The sequence below is a fragment of the Muntiacus reevesi genome, chromosome 22 (genome assembly GCF_963930625.1).
Source record: "Muntiacus reevesi chromosome 22, mMunRee1.1, whole genome shotgun sequence".
NCBI lineage: Eukaryota > Metazoa > Chordata > Mammalia > Artiodactyla > Cervidae > Muntiacus > Muntiacus reevesi.
The window spans coordinates 6,671,045-6,691,398 of NC_089270.1; the positions used below are offsets into that span (position 1 = coordinate 6,671,045).

At 44.8% G+C, this 20,354-nt stretch overlaps 1 protein-coding gene across 2 annotated transcripts in view; it reads right to left on the reverse strand.

Annotated features, from left to right (window-relative positions):
* The window catches only part of CC2D2A (coiled-coil and C2 domain containing 2A), a 124,027-nt gene extending 114,480 nt beyond the window's left edge, over positions 1 to 9,547 (reverse strand). Inside the window, exons 1-3 of one of the 2 annotated variants that reach the window (XM_065914094.1) lie at positions 9,396 to 9,547; positions 3,984 to 4,059; positions 1,941 to 2,000 (exon numbers count right to left, since the gene is read on the reverse strand). In XM_065914094.1, the coding sequence (XP_065770166.1) occupies positions 1,941 to 1,979 (39 nt within the window). In that variant the 5' untranslated portion in view covers positions 1,980 to 2,000; positions 3,984 to 4,059; positions 9,396 to 9,547. The remainder of the gene's footprint in view (positions 1 to 1,940; positions 2,001 to 3,983; positions 4,060 to 9,395) is intronic. The other variant, XM_065914092.1, reaches the window with a different exon arrangement.
* Between the last annotated feature and the right edge of the window lie 10,807 nt (positions 9,548 to 20,354).

Here is a 20,354-nt window from a genome sequence, read left to right on the forward strand (position 1 = left end):
TGTATTCTGGCCTGGAGAATTCCACGGACTGTATAGTCCATGGGGTCGCAAAGAGTCAGACACGACTGAGCGACTTTTTCACTTTTACTGTGTTCCAGGCCTTGTGGGCACAGAGACGCCTGGTGACTTCCCTCAAAAGTCACAATGTCATGAAGGCCACCAGGAAGTGGATCTGCCAGGACTGATGTTCTGACCCAGATGGAGGCCCCTAGTCCAAGAAGACAGAATCACCCTGAGGGTCTCCAGGGTTGGGCTTCTCTGCTCCCAGCCTTATAATCAGGTAGAGGGTAATGAAGATACTTGTGAAATCACCATGGATGTTTGGACTTAATGGAAATTTTTGCAGGTCTTTTTGAAAAGGGAGGAATCCTGTAACAGTGCCAGTTTGGTTTGTTTTTACACGTGATGCTTTCTAAATTTGTGGTCAAACGTTTTTAAAGCTGAAGCTTCTCTAGTTTCCAGCTTTAAAGTTTTCTAGTCTGAGTTTTTCAAACCAGGGCACAAGCACCTCTGGGTGTAAAAGAGGTTGCAAGATGAATCTAGAACCTCTCCTGGTATACCAGATTTGACAGTTTTGTCCTAAAATGGGAAAATTTCTGTTCTTCTACTGGAATTTGGAACACAAAGCATGGATTTGAATCATGTAAGGTTTCTAAGAAATGGCATGCAGTTTGCTGGGCTAGGCGCTAACCACACATTAATGTCCCTGGCCATCAGGTTAGAGGAGACCTGAACCTTAACTGCAGAGGGGGGAGCTTGGGTTCCAGCCAGGCAAGGGGCATGACTTGGGCTTGTCCTTTCTCTACAGGACCTGATCGAGCTGACATCCGCTGGGTGCAAGCCCCACCCTCTTTTAAGCCTCCTTCTTCAGGGCCTACTAGGAATTCACCAACTTGGATTATAAGACATTCACGTTGAGTGTGCAGCTGTGGCTCTTAATTCAAGTCAAAGTTCTATTGACTTAGAATGGACTTGTGAGAAATCTTCGTAATTTTTTTTTTGGCTTTCCAATCAAGTTTTGACCCTCCATCAATGGAAAGCTGTGCAGTAGGACCTCAGATTAGACCGAGTGTCAATTCCAAGAGGACTCAGGGTTCTGTTCAGTGTTGTAGGGCCAGGGACCAGAGGCACAACCCGTCTTTGTTGCATGAATGAATGAACACAGGTAGATGTAGGTAAGTTGTTAGTGCTTATCTTGCTTAAAGTGAATCTTCCTGATCTGATCTGGATTCCTTCAGGCTTGTTGAAGTACCTATTGAAAATAGCATATTGTCCCATTCCTGCCTCCATGGTCTCGTTACTGAGCTCTGGAGCCAAGAGAGAAGCGAAGACTGAGAGGAATACTTTCTTTCCTGATTGGTGGTCTCTAATCTCCAAACTGGCGCTGGCCTTCCTCCTCTGCTCCAGATGGTGTTTAATGATGTTTTGCACAAAAAGAGTCAGAAATTGCAGGACTCTGTGGGGATTTTATTAGCGGTTATAATCTATAATTGTTAGCCTCGTGTTGAATTTCTTTAGAGACCAGGTGCTTCAGCAGAACTGGGTCCTGTTGTAGGTGGTAACTCAGGACTACTGTCTGTTGGAATTCAGGAAATGATGACAAAGCATGCTCAATCAAGTCTGACTCTTTGTGACCCCATGGACTGTAGCCCGCCAGGCTCCTCCGCTCCGTGGGATTCTCCAGACAAGCATACTGGAGTGGGTTGTCATGCCCTCCTCTAGGGGATCGTCCTGACCCAAGGATCAAACCCGCATCTCCTGTGCTTCCTGCATTGTGGGTGGATTCTTTACCTCTGAGCCATTGCAGAAGCCCTACACACGCAGTAGGCGTGCAAGAAATTCTTGTCGCTGCCCTAACTTCCTCATTCACCAACACGTGTGACACGCATGTGCATACACACACTCAGACATCCGTCAGGTGCATCTAAACCACCACTCACCTCTGTAATTATTTTCACTTTTTCTTCCTTGGACTTCATTTTCTCGGTGGTGGCTCCTCCCTGACAGGCAAAGAACAAAGAGAAGTCAGGCACGTTGAACTCAGCGAAACTTCTTTCTTCTTACTATTGACAACTCTGAAGCTGACCTTGATGGCGAGGGAAGTGTTTGAGCTGAGTAGATGGTCCAGCCCCAAGGAATGCATTCTTAGGCCCCAGACCTGATGGACATGAACCCCAGAGGAGAAGGAAGGACGCTGGTCCCTCCGTCCCCAAGAACTTGGGAAGGAAGCTGGCTTTCCTGTGCAGGAGGCGGGTCTCAGGAGAGGGTTCTGCCCTTGGTGTCCGACGACCCTGGTGGAAATCTAGCTCCAGAAGGATTATTTCATAGCCTCTCCTCTCCCTTCCCTGGTGGCTCAGATGGTAAAGAATTTGCCTGCAAGGCAGGAGACCTGGGTTGGGAAGCCTTCCAGAAGGGAACAGCTACTCACACCAGTATTCTTGCCTGGAGAATCCCATGGACTCAGGAGCCTGGTGGGCTACAGTCCATGAGGTCACAAAGAGTCGGACACACCTGAGTGACTTTCACTTTCCTCTCCCTTCAAATGTCCACCATCCTGTCCCTCCTCACTCTCTGCTCTTGGTCTTGGTTCTCATTTCAAGGGCAAAGAGGTGAGGCCAGAGAGGCGTCCTCCCCTCCCCTGCCCCACCCCACTGAGTCATGGCATCCCCTCTGCTTTCGCTAGCTCCCGTGGCCTGTCCTGCTCCCATCTGGACAAGGGTCTCTGCCTGGGTACTGCTTCTGCCCTCTCCCCGTCCGGGACCTTGATTCAGACGGTCTCCCCCTTTTACCTGCATAATCCATCCTTCCTGCTTTTTGGGTTCATTCCCATCCGTTAACAAAGGCTGCTTCCTTAAAAAAAGCTCTCCCTGGGTTTCATGTCTCTTTCTACCCTCACTCAATTGTTCAGCCCTCTACGAGGAACTCCTCAGACCCTCTCTTTCCAAATCAGTGTTTTGGGCCCAGCAGTCCCTAACAGTGCTCTTGCCAGCATCTCTGAAAGTTGCAAAAATCAGCCTTTGAGAAACCAAACGCCACACTCGGAGAGTTGGAGGACTCAGGTTTATTACACAGGCGGGCTCAGAGGAGTTAACACTCCAAGCTCTGAGCCCCGAACAAAGGGGTTACAGAGTTTTTATAGACAGAGTTTTTATAGACTACAGTGGGCAACACTAGCTGTTAATAGGCTAATTTAAACTAAGGGGTGCGTGCGTTGGAACAACAGTCAAGATGGGGAGAGGGGTACCTGACCTTTACACGGACAGGTGTGATTAAACAAGTTTGCAGGGGCTGGGCAGTTGCAAAGAGCAGGACAAGGGCGGGTGAGATAAGCTCCAGTTCTTAGCATGGTGAGTCCCCACTTTCTGAGACTACGTGACCTACGTGATCTACTTTGTAAGGGGCAAGCTGAGTTACAGAGGCAGAAGGAGAAGGAGGTTATGTGAAATTTTAGCGTTTCCTCTTCATGAGGACCCCTGCATCGCCGCGCTGTGTCTCATGGTCAGCCCTCAGCTCTCAGCTTAGTTGCCCCATCAGAGGCGGTGAGTAAGGAAAGTGACCCATTGCCTTCTTTTTCTTGCAATACCTTCTTTTCTTGCGGAGGAGGCAATGGCAACACACTCCAGTACTCTTGCCTGGAAAATCCCACGGACGGAGGAGCCTGGAGGCTGCAGGCCGTGGGGTCGCAGAGGGTCGGACACGACTGAGCGACTTAGCAGCAGCAGCAGCTTCTTTCCTTGGCTTCTCACGTGCACTCTTTCCTGGTTCGCCTCCTGCCCACCACTTCTCCCGCTCAAACTGCTGCTCTGGTGACCACCACACACGACAGGGTCTGGGGAAGAGCCTCCCTCAACTCCCTCCCTTGGTGAGCTTGTCTGGTCTCTCGGTTTTAAAATACCATCTGTCTACTGACACTCCCATTTAGACCAAGGCCCACACATGTCCCCAGAACTCCAGACTCAAGTATGCACATGCTCGACAGACACCTGCCTTTAGCTTGTGTGTGTGCTCCATCCCTTAGTCATGTCCAACTCTTTGTGACCCCGCCAGGCTCCTCTGTTCCTGAAATGTTCCAGACAAGAATACTGGATTGGGTTGCCATTTCCCTCTCTAAGGGATCTTCCTGAGCCAGGGATCGAACTCACTTCCTTTGCATTGGCAGGCGGATTCTTTACCACTCTACTACCTGGGGAGACGGTCTCTTGGCTTAACAAAATGCCCCAAACAGGCTCCTTGTCATCACCCTGAATCTGCATGTCCTGCAACCTTCCTTGCTATAATGCGCAGTTCAGTTCAATCGCTCAGTCGTGTCCGACTCTTTATGACCTCATAGACTGCAGCATGCCAGGCCTCCCTGTCCATCACCAACTCCTGGAGCTTACTCAAACTCATGTCCATTGAGTTGGTGATGCCATCCAACCATCTCATCCTCTGTTGTCCCCTTCTCCTCCTGCCCTCAATCTTTCCCAGCATCAGGGTCTTTTCAAACGAGTCAGTTCTTCTCATCAGGTGACCAAAGTATTGGAGTTTCAGCTTCAACATCGGTCCTTCCAATGAACACCCAGAACTGATTTCCTTTAGGATGGACTGGTTGGATCTCTTTGCAGTCCAAGGGACTCTCAAGAGTCCTCCAAAACCACAGTTCAAAAGCATCAATTCTTTGGTGCTCAGCCTTCTTTATGGTCCAATTCTCACATCCATACATGACCACTGGAAAAAGCATAGCCTTGACAAGATGGACATTTGTTGGCAAAGTAATGTCTCTGCTTTTTAATATGCTGTCTAGGTTGGTCATAACTTGTCTTCCAAGGAGTAAGCGTCTTTTTATTTCATGGCTGCAGTCACCATCTGCACTGATTTTGGAGCCCCACAAAATAAAGTCTGCCGCTGTTTCCACTGTTTCCCCATCTATTTGCCATGAAGTGAAGGGACCAGATGCCATGATCTTAGTTTTCTGAATGTTGAACTTTAAACCAGCTTTTTCACTCTCCTCTTTCACTTTCATCAAGAGGCTCTTTAGTTCTTCTTCACTTTTTGCCATAAGGGTGGTGTCAACTGCATGCTCTAATGCATAGAACTCCATCTTTTCCCCCTCCAGGCCAGGAACTTTGGAGTCATCCTTTAGTCCTCTGTGACTCTCACACGACACATCAGTCCATCAGAAACCTTGCCCACTTCCCCTTCACATTATTCTGAGAGCCCAGCCAGCTCTAAACAGCTCACTGCTGCCACCCTGGTCCGGCACTGTTGTCTCTCAGGGCGTTTTTGTAAGTCTCCTGACTTCAGCTTCCCTTGTGGCTCAGCTGGTAAAGAATCCGCCTGCAATGTGGGAGACCTGGGTTTGATCCCTGGGTTGGGAAGATCCCTTGGAGATGGGAATGGCTACCCACTTCAGTATTCTTGCCTGGAGAATTCCATGGACTATGGTTCATGGGGTCACAAAGAGTTGGACACGACTGAGCAACACTCTCCTGACCTCTCTGCTTCCAGCCTCACTTACCTACAATCCATTCTCTGTATTGAAGCCAGGGTGAATTGTTTAGTGTGTAAGTGAGGTCATGTCATTCCTCGACTCAGAATACTCCAGTGACCTCCCTCTCTTAGAGTTAAGCTCAAAATCCTTCAATGGCCTACAAGGCCTTGTAAGATCTGTACTTGAATCTTCTTGGCTCCGAGCTGTCGCACTGGCTCTGCTTAGAACTTGCTTTCCCAAGCATTTTCAGACTCCTTCTCTCTTTCATTTCCCTCAAGGCTCTGCTCACATTTCATTTTATCAGAGACATCCTCCCTGAATGCTTACAATAGCCGTCCACTCCCCACCCCCTTGGAGCTCCCCAACCACCTTATAGCGATTTCTTTCTCCATGGTATTTGTCACCAGTTGACATATATATTTGTTTGTTATCATCCGCCCATTCTCACTAGAACACAAGTTGCAGGAGGGCAGGAATGTTTGCTCATTGTTTAGCCCCAGAGCCTAAGACTATTGTACCCAGTAGACATGATAAATATTTGTTGAATGAATGACTAAATCATTCTTTACTGGCCGTGTCTTCCTTGGCCACATTCTGGAGCCCTTCGGCGCGTCATTGTCATCCTTGAGCTGCTGAGAAGATTAAAGCAGAGAACACAGGAGAAGTGGCAGGGCTGACATATTATAAGCCCTTCTTAATAGCTGTGGAATTGGAATCTTAACTGGACTTGGTCATGTAAGCAGCTCATCAGAAGCACTCAAGCTTTCTTTGACCCTAACGTGGAGTTAGAAAGTTCAAGGGAAATAAAGCATCTGAAATTCTATAAAAGAAAAATAAAAGGGTGAGGAGGTAATCTAGAGAGAACCAGAGGGCAGACAATCAACATAAAATGCTACAGGACATGGGAACTCTCTGAACCACAACGCTGGTAATTATGAAGTGGAAACAAAAGAAATGTGCAGTATTTTAGTAGCTAAAAAAAGATCCTCCATAAGTTTAAAATGTTACATATGAAAGAAATAGAAGCAGAACATGAAAAATGTAATGGGGTTGATTTTTTTTCCTCCTCGTGTATACCTGATCATTACCTTTGAATGAGTTTCCAAGGAAATCAGACGACATCAAAATTTATCTTGTTATGAACACTGTTGCTGAGAAAACAAATCAATACTCCCTAATGTTAATGTGCAGCTTGTCATCATCATGCGTATTGAGTGTGTGTCATCAATAATATATTCCTCCTGCAACATCAAAATGAGAGCTGTGGTTCACTGGAGCCTTGTTTGTGCTCTCTCTAGATGTACCTTCTCACTAGGGCTCGCAGGAGCACTTCCAGCCAGCGGTAGAGGCCTCTGTGCACAGGAGGCAATGAAGGCATCCCCTGAGGTTAAGCTCGGACGGCTCCACGATTCGCTGTTATGGTTATTATACATCATGTTCAGAACTTGACCCCTACAGTGCTCCCCCATGGCCCCCTACCTGTCTGTTTCAACATTCACTCTTGTTTTGCAATGTCAGTAACTGGTCTCCCTTAGTCCACTATTTTGGAAATATTTACAACTGAAAGGCACAGAGCACCACCCCCTTGTGAAAGGACTTTGGCTACTTTAGGTCACTGATTGATTTAGTTTAACTCAATTCAGGAAACCAAAGATATTCTTCAAGGAGCGTACTGACACCTTCACCCAAACAATTGGACCCTCTCCGAGGGCCATCAAGTGATCAGTCCTACCCAGACTGTCTTATGGTAGATTCTATAGGAGGTAGGGGAAAAGGACTGAAAGTATACGAAAAGGGTGGCGTTGTATGCGAGGCATTTCAACCTTGGCTGCTTAAAAGGTCACATAATAGGTTCGATCTTCTAATGTCTCCATGAAAAAAAGAAAGAAAGATAATATAATATATGCACCCTACTCCAGAACACTCAAGACATGGTTTTATAGAAAGAGTGAGGACTTTGTATACAATTGTATGGACTTGGGTTCAAATTCCAGCTCTCATTCAGTTAGGTGATCTGGGAGCAAAACCTTCAGGCCTCTGAGATACATTTCTGTATCTATAAACTGTGATTATAATTCCTACCATAAGTGATTGTTTTATTAGAGTTAAATGATAGAATCTCCATGGCTCAGGGCTTCCCTGATAGCTCGGTTGGTAAAGAATCCACCTGCAATGCAGGAGAGCCTCGTTCAATTCCTGGTTGGGAAAATCCACTGGAGGAGGGATAGACTACCCACTCCAGTATTCTTGGGCTTCCCTTGTGGCTCAGCTGGTAGAGAATCTGTCTGCAATTCGGGAGACCTGGGTTCAATCCCTGGGCTGGGAAGATCCCCTGGAGAAGGGAAAGGCTACCCACTCCAGTACTCTGGCCTAGAGAGTTTCATGGACTGTATAGTCTGTGGGGTTGCAAAGTGTTGGACACGACTGAGCAACTTTCACTTTCACTTTCTTTCAAATGATAGAATATATGCAGTAAATTGCCTATCATGGACCAGGCTCTCAATACTGAAAAGTTATTTTTAAGCAAAGGTGATCCTTGAGGGGGGAAGTAGAAGAAAGTTATAGGGAGGTTAAAAAAAAAAAAAAAAGAAAGGGGACTGGAATTATAAGAAAGGCCTTAGGTGACATCAAATCTCCCGTGACCACCTTTGGTTCTCAACGTTGGGTCACTGGAACGAAGAAGGCTGGGCCCAGGGCAGCTTCCTTTCTGTTTCCTTTTAGGGTGTTTCTGAAACCTTCCTCTGTCTTCACGCCCGTGAGCCTTTTCAACCCATGGACAGCACTTAGTTTTTCTGTCTTATCTTGTTAAAGCCTGGACCGCTGGCCCAAACATGCCCTGTTTGATTTCTTTACCTAATTCTCCAAGTTCTTCCAGCCACTGCTTCCTAGAGTAAAAGGTGAGTGATAAGCCGCTTTATAGAATCATTTTATCAGCTCAATATAGTGAATATGGTCTCCAAAGAGTACATACAAACACTGCATCTGAGCTGTGGGATGTGATATAGGCCCAGTGCATTCACTGGATGAACGAAGTGCTCCCAGGCGCTCCCTGGGGGTCATCCCGCTGTGCTTTGAGCACTCAAAGCCTCTCATAAGTCTCCTATGGCAGTTATCGTGCTGTGCTGTTATTATCTGTTTATAGGTCTACCTTTCCAGCAAACTCTGAGCTCCTGACCCGGTCTGGCTCACTTTTGCACATGCTAAACTTTAGCATCTTGCTGAAGCCTGCTGCCCTGGCGCTGTTCAATGCATGTTTGATTGAATGACTCCTTAAATAAGCTCGAGGAGATCCATTTGCCAGAGATTTCTTTCTGGTACTGGATTTACTTGCAGAAAAGGTTATATGAACATCCAGTAACATCCATGGATTTCCCCTTAGACTTTAATAGCCTTTCAGAGCCCCTCTTTGCAACGAAAGGAAAGGATCAGCTTAATTCGCAGCTGATAGAATTCTTTGTCTCTTGGCGAGAGCTGTCAGCCTTTGTCTGTAGCGGTCCTTCCTGTCTAATGCTGAGGAAAGTGAAGCTTGCAGTAACTAGTACTTCGCTCCTTGAACCGACTGGCATGAAAAGACCCAGCAATGCAGCCTGCAACCAGTGTTTCTGGGAGACAGGAATGCAACGGGATGGCGTGCATGTCCCAGGAAGGAAGCAGAGGGAGATTTTTGAAGGCATTCTCCCCCGGGGCTGTCATGAGCTGGACTTACATTTCCTGCAAGCTAGGCATTTCCACCAGGCAGTGGCTCTGATCAAAGCAGCCCGAGTCACGCTCCATGTTTCATCTCAGAAAGTAAAGCGTAAATAATAACAAGGACTCCTACATTTACAATTCATTAAATCGGCTCAGGGTATCCCGGGGAGAGGCTGAGCTAGCTGCCAGCAGGACCCCACTGCTCCAGCACTGCTCCCGGGAAGAACTGATTTACCTTAAGGAACTTTTCAGGGCACTTTGCAGATCCCGCTTCCTGGGCTGAACGTGGAGCGAGAGACGGCTCTCCCTGATGATGCCTCTAAAAAATTCCGGAGGGCAAAGGCTGAGTGTTGGGGCGGTTCCTGGGCTGCTCCCTGGGAAGCGGCAGCCACGTCTCAGCAAAAACACCCGCTTAGCAACCGGTTCCTAAGGAAGGTCACTCCGCAGCTTTTTTTTCTTTTAAAGCGACAGATTACTTCCAGCAGAGAGGCACATACCCAGGGTGAGCAGAGGCGCACAGCTTACAGGAGAAGCACAAAGAGAATGAGCCTGGGGGCCCTGGGCAGAAATGAGACCCAGTTTTCAGAGCAGCCCCCTGCCCACATTATCAGTCACTGGGCATTTCTGACCAACAACAGGCAATGCTCAGAGGTGGGTGGCTTAGAATCAGGAAAGGTCCTGTTACGGGGTGAGGATGTCTGACTTATCTGCCTCGCATGCTCCCTGAAGTTGCTGTGGACTGTTCTCTGGTTAAACACAGAAAATTGAAAGTGCGAGATGACCCTGCTTAATCTCTGAATCACCCTGAATCTCCTGAAAAAGGAGATCAATGTTAAGGCTCAAAAAGCAAAGGAAATGGGAAAAGAGGCAAAGCCAATGATTGAGGACTGGAATGAACAGACCAAAGAAAGCCACACGCCAAGTGTGCTAGGCTGTGTGTATGTGTATCTGGGTCCTTCCGTGTGTGTTCCTGTCTGTGTATCTGTGTCTGTGTGGGTTTGCGTGTGTCTCTGGGTCTGTCTCTGTGTGTGTATGTATATATCTGTGTGTGTCTGTGTATGTATTTCTGTGCGTGCATCTTTGTATGTGCATGTGGGTGCATCTGTGTGTCTGTGTGTGTCTCCGTATATGTGTATGTGTGTCTGTCCGAGTGTCTGTGTGTGTACATGTGTGTGTCTGGGTGTGTGTGTCTGTCTGAGTCTGTGTCTGTGTGTCTGTGTATGTGACTGTGCATGTATGTGTGTCTGGGTGTATATCTCTGTGCGTGTGTGTGCATCTGTGTGTGTGTGCATCTGTGTGTGTGTGCATCTGTGTGTGTGTGCATCTGTGTGTGTGGGGGGGAGGGGTGGGGTGGGTCGGGTAGGCACCAGAATGAGGACATGAGCTGGTCTGCTCAGCTCACTTCAGAGAGGCTCAGGGTTTTGCCCTGCAGTGTGCTGGGCTGAATTGTGTCTCCCAGAAAGATATGTTCAGGTCTTAATCCCCAGAACCTCAGAATGTGACGTTGTTTGGAGACGAGGTCTTTATAGAGGTAATCAGTTTAAAGTAAGGTCATTAAGCTGGGCCCTAATCAAGTAGGGGGCTTTCCTGGTGGCTCAGCTGGTAAAGAATCTGCCTGCAATGTGGGAGACCCGGGTTGGATTCCTGGGTCGGGAAGATCCGCTGGAGAAGGGATAGGCTACCCACTCCAGTATTCTTGGACTTCTCGGTGGCTTAGCAGGTAAAGAATCCGCCTGCAATGCAGGAGATCTGGGTTCGATCCCTGGTTGGGAAGATCCCCTGGAGAAGGGAAAGGCTACCCATTTCAGTATTCTGGCCTGGAGAATTCCATGGATTGTATAGTCCCACCTTCACTGGCATCAAATTGGAAAACAGGACATTATTTTCTTGAGGAACTGAATAGTCACAAGTAACAGGTCCCAGGTACAGGCATTTCTAGCTCCTTCAATGAAAGAAGCAGTATTTTGCCTTTCAGTTCAGTTCAGTTGCTCAGACTCTTTGCGACCCCATGAATCACAGCACGCCAGGCCTCCCTGTCCATCACAAACTCCCGGAGTTTACTCAAACTCATGTCCATCGAGTCGGTAATGCCATCCAACCATCTCATCCTCTGTCGTCCCCTTCTCCTTCTGCCTTCGATCTTTCCCAGCATCAGTCTTTTCAAATGAGTCAGTTCTTCTCATCAGGTGGCCAAAGTATTGGAGTTTCAGCTTCAGCATCAGTTCTTTCAATGAACACCCAGGACTGGTCTCCTTTAGGATGGACTGGTTGGATCTCCTTGCAGTCCAAGGGACTCTCAAGAGTCTTCTCCAACACCACAGTTCAAAAGCATCAATACTTCTGTGCTCAGCTTTCTTCACAGTCCAACTCTCACATCCATACATGACCACTGGAAAAAACCATAGCTTTGACTAGACTGACCTTTGTTGACAAAGTAACGCCTGTGCTTTTCAATATGCTGTCTAGGTAGGCAATACAGAGGAACAGAGAAGGTCACAGGTTAAGAAATGCAATTTGCATTTATATAGAAAGAGAGTTAAGAAAACAAAAAAGTACAATGTGTCAAAGAAGTAACGTAAAGAAGACTCTCAGAATTGAAAGATGTCTTTCAATTGAAAGGGCCTGTGACCTAGCACTGGTGCCGGGACTCCAGGAGAAAACTGCTCTGTCTGGGTTCATCAACTCTGCATGTGGCAGGGGAAATATTCTCCAGGGAATTCATAACCACTGGCCTGCACCAGGTTGCTGAATTGCCTTATTTATGCTACCCACATCATTTAAGAACTCCCCAGGGAACACATTTAAAACATGGGCTCAGGCTACTGTATCCCTGTCGGGTGCTCAAGGGCAGATAGAAAACTTCTCTGGAGAGACGCACCTTCAAGCAGTCCATGCAGAATTGCTGCAGGTGAACCTGACCCATTCTGCAGTCCACGGGGTCGCAAGGAGTCGGACATGACTGCGTGACGACAAAAAAACCTTCTCCAGGTGAACTCACAATCCAAAATTAGACACACAGGAGGAAACAGTCAGGGGTCTACCGACAGTCAGAGGGTGCTATAGATACCCAAGAGCTTCTGATGATACAGTGATCATATGGAGAATCAGAGAAAAACGAGGACCATTAAAGAACTTAAAAGGAGGCTTTGAAACTGTGAAAGAAGAGGGCAAGACTGTCAAAAAGAGCAGGAAAAAGTGAAAAAGAACCAGCTAGAACTTTTAGAAGTGAATAATAAAGTCATGAATTAAAAAACAATTATTGGGATATAGTTGATTTGCAATGCTGTATATGTATGTGTCATATTCATATATATATATATTAATTTTTAAATTTAAGGCAAAGGATGGTTTAGCATATGGATGAGAGAGCTGGATGGAAAATGAGTGATGTAAAAGATAGATTTAAAAATTCAAAGGTGGCACAGACAGGTGGAAGCTAGGAAAAGTTTGGATGAAAGACACGAAGGAGGAATTAATGAGACCTACCATATCCAGTGCAGGTCAAGGGCAGAGAAGAGAGAGATTCGGGATGCTGGATCTCAGAGCTGAGGGATCGTGGTCGAATTCCTTAACTTCTCAAAGTTTCAGTGTCCTAATTTGTAAAACGAGGTTAATAATAGTATTTACTCCAGAGGGCCATGATAAGGCTTCTCTTAATGTTGTTATCACAATGACAATGTCAAACTCTTCTTTCATTCCTAGGATACACTAAACTTGGTAAAGATGTTTTAGAAATTAACTGTTGGGATATTGTTACTCATATTTAGATTTTTTTGGCCTTAATGTTCCTTACTGAGTTTGGCCTATTATTTTTCCTGTATTGTTCTTGAGAAAAAAGGATATTCTAACTTTAAAAAGGAAGACAGATATGTTTTCTTTCTCTCTCTCCCTGTCTTTCTCTGTCTCTCTGGTTCTGTCTGTCTCTCTCTTTATCACACACACACACACATTATCTGTTTTATGAACTTGTCCATAAAACTGCTTGTACCTGGTGAGACATTTTTGTTTTGAATATATATATATATGACATTAAGTTTGCTATTTTAGCTGTTTTTAAGTGTACAAGTGAGTGGCATCAGTCACATTCACAATGTTGCACAACGATTGCCACTATCTAAGACTTCATGACCCCAAACAGCAACTCTTTACTCCTTAGTGGCACTCACATATACATGCCCTCCCATGTGTGAAGCAGGTGGCTTGTGGGAAGCTGCGGTATCACACGGGCAGCGCAGCTCGGCGCTGTGATGACTTAGAGGGGTGCCATGGGGGTGGGTGGAAGGAAGGCTCCAGGGGGACAGGATACGTGTAGACATAGAGCTGATTCACGCTGGGTACAGCAGAAACTAAGGCAATTGTAAAGCAATTATCCTCCGTTTAAAAAAAAGAATCTATAATCAAATAATTAATATATTAATTATACTCTTTGACTACAAATTCCTTTTATTTAAAGGAAACAAAGCTTATTTTGGACCAGCCAAAATAACAAAAGATGATAGCCCATACACAATAAAAAGAAACTCTTTACTCTTTAAACAATAAATCCCCATTTCTGCCCCACCCCAGCCGCAGGTAGCCTGTAATCTGTTTTCCGTCTCTATGAACTCGCCTCTTCTAGATATTGCGTCTGAGTGAAGTCACACAATGCATGTTCCTTTGTGTCTGGCTTTCCTTTTAGCATAGGTTTCTGAGTTTCATCCACGTCGCAGCAAGCACCAGGATAGCATTCCTTTTGAAGGCTGAGTAATATTCCATGTTTTCCTTATCCGTTCATCTGCTGATGAATGCTTGGTTATTTCTACCTTTTGGCTAGTGTGAATAATGCTACAATAAATAGTCACATACAAGACTGTTTGAAGCCCCATTTTCAATGCTTTTGGGTATACATACCTAGCAGTGGATTTCTGGGTCGCATCGTAATCCTATATTTAACTTCTTGTGGAACTGCCAAATTGTTTTCCAAAGTGGCTGAGCCATTTTACATTTCCAGTCTTAGTCTTTGAGTCACCCTAGTCAAGGCTCCAGACATGCACCTGAACAAGTCTTTAGATGATTCCAGCCCCTAAACATTGACTCACCGCCCAGGGTTCAAGTTTTCTTTCTTTCTTTTTTTTTTTTTAAGAAAAAGTAATTGCAATGTTTATTAAAATTCAATATTAAATACTTAAAATATATAAATCTTTCATTTTCATTAAATATATATTTTTTTAATTTTTAATTTTTCAGTGGGTTTTGTCATACATTGATATGAATCAGCCATAGAGTTACACGAATTCCCCACCCCGGTCCCCCATCCCACCTCCCTCTCCACCCGATTCCTCTGGGTCTTCCCAGCCCACCAGGCCCGAGCACTTGACTCATGCCTCCCACCTGGGCTGGTGGTCTGTTTCACCACAGATAATATACATGCTGTTCTTTCGAAACATCCCACCCTCACCTTCTCCCACAGAGTTCAAAAGTCTGTTCTATACTTCTGCGTCTCTTCTTCTGCCCTGCATATAGGGCCATCGTTACCATCTTTCTAAATTCCGTATATATGTGTTAGTATACTGTATTGGTCTTTATCTTTCTGGCTTACTTCACTCTGTATAATGGGCTCCAGTTTCATCCATCTCATTAGAACTGATTCAAATGAATTCTTCTTAACGGCTGAGTAATATTCCATGGTGTATATTTACCACAGCTTCCTTATCCATTCATCTGCTGATGGGCATCTAGGTTGCTTCCATGTCCTGGCTATTATAAACAGTGCTGCGATGAACATTGGGGTGCACGTGTCTCTTTCAGATCTGGATTCCTTGGTGTGTATGCCCAGAAGTGGGATTGCTGGGTCATATGGCAGTTCTATTTCCAGGTTTATAAGAAATCTCCACACTGTTCTCCATAGTGGCTGTACTAGTTTGCATTCCCACCAACAGTGTAAGAGGGTTCCCTTTTCTCCACACCCTCTCCAGCATTTATTGCTTGTAGACTTTTGGATAGCAGCCATCCTGACTGGCGTGTAATGGTACCTCATTGTGGTTTTGATTTGCATTTCTCTGATAATGAGTGATGTGGAGCATCTTTTCATGTGTTTGTTAGCCATCTGTATGACTTCTTTGGAGAAATGTCTGTTTAGTTCTTTGGCCCATTTTTTGATTGGGTCATTTATTTTTCTGGAATTGAGCTTCAGGAGTTGCTTGTATATTTTTGAGATTAATCCTTTGTCTGTTTCCTCATTTGCTATTATTTTCTCCCAATCTGAGGGCTGTCTTTTCACCTTACTTATAGTTTCCTTTGTTGTGCAAAAGCTTTTAAGTTTCATTAGGTCCCATTTGTTTATTTTTGCTTTTATTTCCAATATTCTGGGAGGTGGGTTATAGAAGATCTTGCTGTGATTTATGTCGGAGAGTGTTTTGCTTATGTTCTCCTCTAGGAGTTTTATAGTTTCTGGTCTTACATTTAGACCTTTAATCCATTTTGAGTTTATTTTTGTGTATGGTGTTAGAAAGTGTTCTAGTTTCATTCTTTTACAAATGGTTGACCAGTTTTCCCAGCACCACTTGTTAAAGAGATTGTCTTTTTTCCATTGTATATCCTTGCCTCCTTTGTCAAAGATAAGGTGTCCATAGGTTCGTGGATTTATCTCTGGGCTTTCTATTCTGTTCCATTGATCTATATTTCTGTCTTTGTGCCAGTACCATACTGTCTTGACGACTGTGGCTTTGTAGTAGAGTCTGAAGTCAGGCAGGTTGATTCCTCCAGTTGCATTCTTCTTTCTCAAGATTACTTTGGCTATTAGAAGTTTTTTGTATTTCCATACAAATTGTGAAATTATTTGTTCTAGTTCTGTGAAAAATACTGTTGGTAGCTTGATAGGGATTGCATTGAATCTATAGATTGCTTTGGGTAGAATAGCCATTTTGACAATATTGATTCTTCCAATCCATGAACACGGTATGTTTCTCCATCTGTTTGTGTCCTCTTTGATTTCTTTCATCAATGTTTTATAGTTTTCTGTGTATAGATCTTTTGTTTCTTTAGGTAGATATACTCCTAAGTGTTTTATTCTTTTTGTTGCAATGGTGAATGGTATTGTTGCCTTAATTTCTCTTTCTGTTTTTTCATTGTTAGTGTATAGGAATGCAAGGGATTTCTGTGTGTTAATTTTATATCCTGCAACTTTACTATATTCATTGATTAGCTCTAGTAATTTTCTGGAAGAGTCTTTAGGGTTTTCTATGTAGAGGATCATGTCGTCTGCAAACAGCGAGAGTTTCACTTCTTCTTTTCCTATCTGGATTCCTTTTACTTCTTTTTCTGCTCTGATTGCTGTGGCCAAAACTTCCAACACTATGTTGAATAGTAGTGGTGAGAGTGGGCATCCTTGTCTTGTTCCTGATTTCAGAGGAAATGCTTTCAATTTTTCACCATTGAGGGTGATGCTTGCTGTGGGTTTGTCATATATAGCTTTTATTATGTTGAGGTATGTTCCTTCTATTCCTGCTTTCTGGAGAGTTTTAATCATAAATGAGTGTTGAATTTTGTCAAAGGCTTTCTCTGCATCTATTGAGATAATCATATGGTTTTTATCTTCCAGGGTTCAAGTTTTCTTAGCTGAGGCCCCAGATATTATGGAGTGGAGATTAGTCAACGAGTTCTGCTTTGTTCAAATTCCTGTTTCATGGAATCCAAGTGATAATAAAATTACTCTTTTAAGTCACTGCATTTTGGGGCTCATTTGTTTTGCATCAAGAGTAACCACAGTGGTCATAACTTTAAATAAATTCATAGACGAATGAATGAATTGATGAATGAAATATAGTCATTATTGTTTTACATGGGACTCTGAGACACATGATTTCGACATGTATACCTAAAAGAAACTACAATAATGCATTCAATGCCTTCAAGGGTAATGTCACTAAAGCATGATGCACTGGAAACCCCTTTGGGAGATTAGAACACCAGAATAAACATGGAAAAATGATAGTACCTGAGATGAAAGCATTATGCTGCACAGGAGAGGGCACGGATAAAAGTGGCAATGGTGCATTGTTTAAGTCAATAAATGGCTAATGTATGCCTTGCACACCTGGACATGTCAAACACAATTTCAACTTCAGACGAATGTGTCATTCTTACTCGGGTCTTGGAGTTCTAAAATATTTTTGATTGTAGCTGATTTATTCTCCATGAAAGAAAAATGTTTCACAAGGGAACATGCATCAGTAAGATAAGGTTCAACTTGGAAGCTGAAGAATCACCTTTGAATCATAAATTTTATAAAACTGCATTCTTCAACATTTGATTTGTATTTTCCAATTTACTGAATTATATACATCTCTCCTTGAAATATAACTCGAACTCCAGTAAATTTGAGCCTGTTGTTTCTATAGCAAATGGAGACAAACATTTATTGACTCAGATATATTGGTTATGTGGCTTATTTTTATTTTATAGATATTAAAGCATTTAATTTTGTTCCTCCGGGGCTATGATTTCCAACCTTTGTTGAATTGCAACACCTTTTTTTTTTTCTCATTTGCTTCATTTCACAACATTCCCACTTCCTAAGAGAGCTGTCTGAGCTATTGAGAATAAAATGCGGTAAGATTAAATTTATTTAGAGACTCATGTCATAATGTGAAATGACTGGAGATGCTCTTGCATAGAGAAAACTAGGGCTCTAGTCTGAGTATTTCTCTCTTGGAAAATGTTGCATGCTTGAGCGCTAAGTTGCTTCACTTGTGTCTGGCTCTTTGCGACCCTATCGATTGTAGCCCTCCAGGCTCCTCTGTCCAAGAGATTCTCCAAGCAAGAATTCTGGAGTGGGCTGCCATGCCCTCCTCCAGGGGATCTTCCCGACCCAGGGGTGGAAACCACATCTCTTGTGTCTCCTGCATTGGCAGGTGGTTTCTTTACCACTGGGGCTTCCTTTGTGGCTCGGCTGGTAAAGAATCCGTCTGCAATGTGGGAGACCTGGGCTCGATCCCTGGGTTGGGAAGATCCCCTGGAGAAGGGAAAGGCTGCCCACTGCAGTATTCTGGCCTGGAGAATTCCCTGGACTGTATAGACCATGAGGTCGCAAAGAGTTGGATACGACTTTCGCTTCACTTCACTTCTTTACCGCTAAAGACACCTGGGAAGCCTCAAAAAGTTCCCTTTCCTACAATTTTTACATCCTCTTCTCTAGCTACTTCCCTCAAGTGCATCTCACTGGTCTTACCTGTGTCATCAGCTTAGGGTACAAATATCAGAGCAGTCTCACTTCTTGTTTTAAATTTTATTTATTTTTTCTGGGCTGGGTCTTTGCTGCTGCGCTCAGGCTTTTCTCTAGTTGTGTCAAGGGGGGGCTCCTCTTTGTTGGGGTGCAGGGGCTTCTCGTTGCGATGGCTTCTCCTGTTGTGAGCACAGGCTCCATGGCATGCAGGCTTCCGTAGCTGTGGCTCACAGGCTCAGCTGTCCTGCGGCGTGTGGGATCTTCCCAGACCAGAGATCGAACCTGTGTTCGCTGCACTGGCAGGAGATTCTTATCCACTGCACCTTGAAGGAAGTCCCATGAGGGTCTCATTTTCTTAATAGTGGCTTGAGAATGCTTGTTTTTATCAGAAGGACTTCCTTGAAACCCCATTTTCACTTGGAGTTGTCTTTAAATTCTGAGGACAAATTCCGACAAAGTCCTTAAATTCTGACTTGAATCAAATGGTAGTCCTGTGTCCAGGAGCCAGTGGATGGGGGAGGGCAGAGGCATTTAGGTTACCAAGGAGAAGGGTCCCAGGAAGTTGGATCAGTTTTGCCTTCAGCATCATTGAGGGTCTGATGGTCCAAACACTCTACCTAGATTCTTCACCTTTCAGCTTCCAAGTTGCCTTCTTCTGCTCCAAATGGTTCTTCTCAACCGGTGCTGGCTTTCCCATCCCAGGGGACCTTTGGCAAAGTTTGGGTACACTGTTGGTTGTCACAACTTGGGGAGGGTGTTACTGACGTCGAGTGGGTAGATGCCAGTGTGTGTGTGTGTGTGTGTGTGTGTGTGTGTGTGTGTGAGTCGCTCAGTCGTGTCTGACTCTAGGGATGTGGCTGAACATCCTCCAACTACAACGCACTAGATGGCCCCTCCCCCACAGCCAACTCCCGGCTGGAAAAATGATCTGTGGCGAAATGTTAACAGTGCTGGGGCTGCAGAGAGCTCCGGTCTCTCCAATTGGTTTACACCAATACGGTGCAGCCTCTGGGGGGATTTTAGCCCTCAGTCACAGCTATGCCTAAATCAGCAACTACATCCCCGCCTCCGCCCTGCCCCTCCCTGCACTCGCAGCATCTGCGTTCTGATTGGAACCCACATCACCAGTCCAGCCCACAGCCTCCTCTCCTCCTGTTGCCTTCCTCCTCAGGGTGCCAAGTATCCCCTCTGCTTCATCAGTCCAATTAAGGCCATCATGTCCATCAGAGAGGTTGTTTTTAATTTGTTGTTTTCCAATTTTTACAATGTCTTGCTGGTTTCTGCCATACAACAAAGTGAATCAGCCATAATTACATGTGTATCTCCCCTCTCCTGAGCCTCCCGTCTCCCTTCCCACCCTGTAGGACATCACAGAGCCCCAGACTGGGCCCCCTGTGTTACACTGTAGCGTCTTACCACCTATGCATCTTACCTGATAGTGTATGTATGTTGATGTCCCTTTCTCCATTCGTCTCACCCTCTCCCTTCTCTACTGGGTCCACAAGTCCATTCTCTATATCTGTGCTTCCACTGCTTCCCTGCAAATAGGTTCATAAATACCATTTTTCTAGATTCCATGTACATGCGTTAATATACAATATTTGTTTTCCTCTTTCTGACTTACTTCACTCTGTATAATAGGCTCTAGATTCAGCCATCTCAGCAGAACTGATTCAAGTTTGTTCTTTTTTTATGGCTGAGTCATATTTCACCATGCACATGTACCACATCTTCTTTATCCATTCATCTCTTGATAGACGTCTTGGTGGCTTCCACGTTCTGGCTTCTGAAAATAGTGCTGTGATGAACATTGCGGTACAATTGTCTTCTAGAACTGTGGGTTTCTCAGGGTGTATGCCCAATAGTGGTGTTGCTGGGTCATATGGTAGATTTATTCCTAATTTTTAAAGGAATCTTTATACTGTTCTCCATAATGGCTGTATCAGTTTACACTCCCACCAACAGTGTAGGAAGCTTCCCTTTTCTCCAGTC